The sequence below is a fragment of the Monoraphidium neglectum genome (assembly GCF_000611645.1).
Source record: "Monoraphidium neglectum strain SAG 48.87 unplaced genomic scaffold scaffold04201, whole genome shotgun sequence".
Lineage (NCBI taxonomy): Eukaryota > Viridiplantae > Chlorophyta > Chlorophyceae > Sphaeropleales > Selenastraceae > Monoraphidium > Monoraphidium neglectum.
This window is the reverse complement of record NW_014009428.1, coordinates 1-4885: the sequence shown is the minus strand read 5'-3', so window position 1 is coordinate 4885 and position 4885 is coordinate 1. Positions and strand designations below refer to the sequence as shown.

Below are 4885 nucleotides of genomic sequence, written 5' to 3'. Positions count from 1 at the left end.
CGCCCAGGTACTACTCATTGATCAACCTGCTTTCCCGGCTGGCGCACACGCCCCTGTGGGCCATCGAAATCGAGCTCACCGCAGTCGGCTTCGGGGTGGGCGCCACCTGGCCGCGTGCGCGTGTTGTGTAAGCGCGTGCGCGTGAATGCATGTGTATGTGCGTTCTTGTGACTTCGTATCATCCTCTGTGTTGCAAAGGGGTGCTGCGGGAGTCCAGGAGGCACGGGGGATTACGGGTTTGCAGCTGGCGGTTGCAAGGGGTTTCATGACGATTGGCACGAGGGCGCTGGCAGGGGCCCAGCGGATGTTTTCAAGACCTGCCCACCGCTCAAGTTGCCGTTGCCCCCCCTCCAGCGCCTTGTTGCGCAGCCCAGGCCGTCGCCCCCACCCCAAGCACACCCCTGAAAGATGCAGCCAGCTGGCTCCATGCTTTCCACCACAGACGCCACTCTCTCCGTCCCAGTCGACGTCTATCTCCCGACCCGAGCCCCTTGCGACGCCCCAACCCCGCAGGCCCTGCTCTTCCCCAACCTGCTGCTGCTGTTCTACCCTGTCAGCCGCGGCAGCATCCTGCTGCAGGCCACGGGGCTGTCCTACCCGGCAGCCATTCGATACCACAGGTGGCTCGGCCACTGGGTCATGGTGGGTGCCCTGATGGGCCTGGTGGATATTTGGGTTGGATGTTTTGGTGCTTCCACCCCCTCACCGTGCCCCTTGTTTTCGTGGTGGCCGGGCACCCCGGAGGACCTCGTATTTTTGTTACATTGTGGATCCGCCTCGAGATGCCACTGGGTCATGGCGCGTGCTCTTGAGGGTTTGGGCCGCTTGCTCCCTTCGTCGGTCTTCCCCCCCGCCCGCTCGCGCGCCCCGCCGGCAGTCAGAAGGGTCTCCCTAGCTGCTGGCTGCCCCACGGCCAACCTTGGACACGCAATGCACCCTCGGACCGCCCCGCAGGTGCTGGTCACCGCCCACAGCCTCGGCTTCTGGGGCGTGTGGCTGGCCCTCGGCACATGGAAGGACGAGGCTCTGTCGTTTGGGGCCAGGTGCTTGGAGGTTATTGCCACGCCAAAATTGGCGTTGGCAGCTGAAACCTCTGAGATATAATTTATATAGAGGGGAAGGAGGGTGCATATTGCAATGAGACTGGATCAGGCCTGTGCTGGCCGAATTCTTGGGGACGAGGTCAAGCCTGCTGTCATGCTGACGTCATGTTTGTGCACCAAGGCCCGCGCTGGCGCCGCTAATCCTCTGCCTCTCCCCTCTTTGATCCTCCCGGCCCTGCCGAGCCGCTCCCCCCTCCAGCGCTTATTTTCTCCTCGCTCCCAACTCCTCTTGCTCCTCTCGCTCCTCACGCCCCTCCGTGCCTTCCCCCCCACTTTCCGCGCGCACGTGACACACCCCAACCTCGTGCCCGTTTGTTGGAAGCCTGGACCACTGCTGTCCACCCCGATGCACCAACCCTTTGCCGCGCAACTCCCAGGGTCCACCCTGTCCTATCGTCGCAAAACCCCGCATTGCTCCTATCGCCGCAATCATTTGGATTGCTCCTTAACCAGTCGCCACAAATCCCTGCAGGGTCAACAACCTGATGGGCGGCGTCTCCTTCCTGTCGGGCGTCGCCCTCTGGCTCACGTCCCTGGACGGGGCGCGGCGCGGCGGCTACGCGCTGTTCTATGGAATGCACCACGTCGGGTTTTGGGGGTTCATGGTGGCCGGCCTGATGCACTACCAGTCCATGTTTTGGTGGGTAGAGACGGCTGTGACGTAATGCATGGGTTGGAGGGGCGAAGGAAGTGAGGAAGCTGGGGCTTCGGGTCGCAGCCCTGGTGTCAGTGACGTTGAGCGTGGCCTTTTTCTGCTGCTTAACGCAAGGTCTGCGCTTGCGGCCCCAAGCGGCCACCAGGCAGCCCCATGCTGCTGCAACCTTTGGCCCGCGCGTCGCAAGCTTATAGACTTAGCAGTGCCCCCCACACTAGTGTGCCCAGACAAACCTCAGACACATGGCGCGCCCCTGATTATCTGTATGTGCGCTGCATGTGTCTGCTCCCCGCAGGTACTTTGTCCCAGGGCTGCTGTTTTACGCAATCGACGGCGCCTACCGCGCCACTCAGGCGCTCGGCCGCCCCGCAGTTGTGATCAGCGCCCGCGCGCCCCTTGGTGACAAGGTGCGCGGCGCTTTGGGGCTGCGCGCCCCGCCCCGCCCCGGCCCTCCAGCGGCCGCCCCTGCTCAGCCGGGCATTTGGACCGCTGCGCTGCCGCGCAGCTGTGCGGCCGGGCTGCTGCTTGTGTGTCACCGCGTTGGCCTCACCACCTTATCATGCTGGCTTTCGCCCTGGCCCCTCAACCCTCAGCATCGCCACCCTCATGGCGCAGTCCATCAGGTCTCCTTTGACTGTGCTGCGGTACACTCCCCTCCACACACACACGCACATTCACACTCACTCTCACACACACTCACATCCCCATTCACACGCACACACACTCGCATTCACATTCACACACACTCACATTCGCACTCCTACACGGTTTCCTTCCCCCTCCAGGCCTCAGTCGTTGCTCTTGAGCTGGCCGCCCCGCCCTACGCCGTTGCAGCCACCGGCTTCGTGTGGCTGCAAGTCCCAGAAATCAGCGCACTCCAGTGGCACCCCTTTGAGTACGTTGCAGTATCCCAACCCCACCCCTCCGGCCCGGAGCCAGCCAGCCCCTCGGGCAGCGCCGCCGCGCCGGCGGCGGCGATGCTGGTACATGCGAAGGCGTATGACAGGTGGACTCGGCGGCTGGTGGAAGTCGTGGGGGCGCGGGGCGCGGCGCTGAGGGTGAGGGTGGAGGGGCCGTACCCGGAGACGCCTGTTTGGACGCAGCGCGCAGCGGACGACGCGATCGTGGTTGTTGCAGGTGGGGCGCGCTGTTTGTGCGGGGAATTGGGGGGGAAGGGGAGGCGGGCGAGCGGGTGGGGCTTGCACAGGCATGTTTGTAAGTGTTTTATATGTGAGTGCCGCTTTAATATGTGTATGCGTGCAAGCACGCCTAAGCGTGATTGTTCGGTGCGTGTGCGTGCGTGATTGCAATTCTTGCAGGCGTGGCTGAGGAGTTGGACCGCCAAAGTTGCTGTGATGCGTGGCCCTGCTGTGATGGGGCCTCGCTTCCCTCCCTCTGGTTACACCCTTTTTGTCATCCGGCGCCGGCTGCGCTCCCTCACACCTGCTTGATGCACATCAGGGCTGCTCTTGTGAAGCAACACCGCAGCCGCATGTCTTTCCGTGAAATCCAAGCTTGCCCTTTCCATACACATGCAAAAGCACGCGCGCGCACATGCGCACACGCGCACGTACACACGCGCGCACACACACACCTTCACACCTTCACACGTTCACATGTTCAGTCACACGCGCACACTCACGCTCACTCCGCAGGCGGCATTGGCATCGCCGCGGCGCTGTCCTTGTTTGAGGAGCTGCCCCCCTCCCCCCTGCTGCCCGTCCTCCTGGTCTGGACGGCGCGCCACCCGGCGGAGCTGCTGCTGCTGGCGCCGCTCGTCATCGCCGCGGCCAGGGACAAGGGGGTGGCGCTGACCGCGCACCTCCACTACACCGGTGGGCATGGGAGCGTGTGCACGCGCGGTCGAGCCGGGCAGCTGGGTTCTGCCTGGTGGTGCCTCGCGTTGCGGGCATGTTGCGGGTCCGCAAGGTGTGTCGGTCAAGACGAGGCATGAGCGGCCGCGTTGTGGCAGCTCGATCGCACAAAAAGGCAACGACAAGGGTCGTGCGGCTGGTGGGTGAAAAGGGCGAAAGTGCAGCCAGCGGGCTGCTGCTCCACTCACGGGGCCGACAGCCCACACACCTTTTCATCCAACCCATGCTTCCTCGCGACAAGGCTCGAACCAAACCCAAACAATTCTCCTTCCGCATCTCGACCGAACTAACCGGCCCCAGGCAACCCAGCCGACCTCGTTGAGGCGTCCGAGGCAGATCACGGCGGCGCCGCCGCCCCCAAGGCCGCCCCTGGGCAAGGGGCCTCCAGCCTTCCCGCAGGAGCAGCGGAAGCGGCCGCTGCTTCAGCCACCGCCGACGCGCCGCCGGCGCTTGGGCACGGAAAGGGCGATGCGGCGGCGGCTGCGCACCCCCGCGTGTCGCCGCTGTGCCCTGTGGTGGATCTGGGCGGGAGCCTGGGAGCGCAGGCGGCGCACAAGCTTGCCGCGCATGTCCTCGGCTGTGCAGGTGTGCGTTCACTGTGTGCGTGCGGTTGTGTGTGCGTGCACGCATGTGTATGCGAGCGAGCGCGCATGCGTGCACGCGCGCGCCTGCATGCGTGTGCGTGCCCGCGCTTGCCACTCCGTGCCACGACTGCCGCCTTCCCCAGCTGCAAGCATGCACCGCCGATGCCCTCCGCCGTCTGTGCCCGCTGCTTGTGCCCCAACCTGGCAAACCGATTTTGTTTGCGGCATGCACTCCCCCCATTCTCCCTCATCCTCCCTGTAGCCGGCCTTCCCCTCGCCCCTGCAAGCAACCTGTGGCAAATTCCACCCCAGTTCTCCGAAGCCACCCGTTCCCTCCCCCTTGCGTACCCATCCGTGCTCCCCCCCCCAATATCAACCCCTCACCAAGGCGCCCTGGCGGCGATCCTGCTGGTGCGCGCCTACTCCACAGTCTGGGCCCCCCAGCCGTGGACCACCGCCGCAGCCGGCGCCGCCTACGCCGCCGCCGTCGCCGCGGGCGCGACGCTGCCGGGCGTGGCGCTGATACTGCTCTCCGGCGCCGGCCCCAGGCGCGGCCCTCCCTCGTCCACGCCCCTCGCGGCCCGCTCTGCCCGCCGCGGCCGCGGTCCCACAGCGGAGGAGGCCGCGGCGCCGCTGCTTCCGGCAGGAGTCGAAGAGGCGGGCGCGGAC

The 4885-nt window shown here is 65.4% G+C and overlaps 1 protein-coding gene across 1 annotated transcript; it reads left to right on the top strand.

Annotated features, from left to right (window-relative positions):
* Positions 1-145: 145 nt before the first annotated feature.
* On the top strand, positions 146-1743 carry MNEG_14018 (ferric-chelate reductase, putative; the record flags this gene model as incomplete). Its single annotated transcript, XM_014037510.1, has 4 exons — positions 146-157; positions 514-642; positions 955-1043; positions 1576-1743. Coding segments are annotated over 4 exons (398 nt in total), but the record flags the coding sequence as incomplete, so codon positions are not given.
* Positions 1744-4885: the final 3142 nt, after the last annotated feature.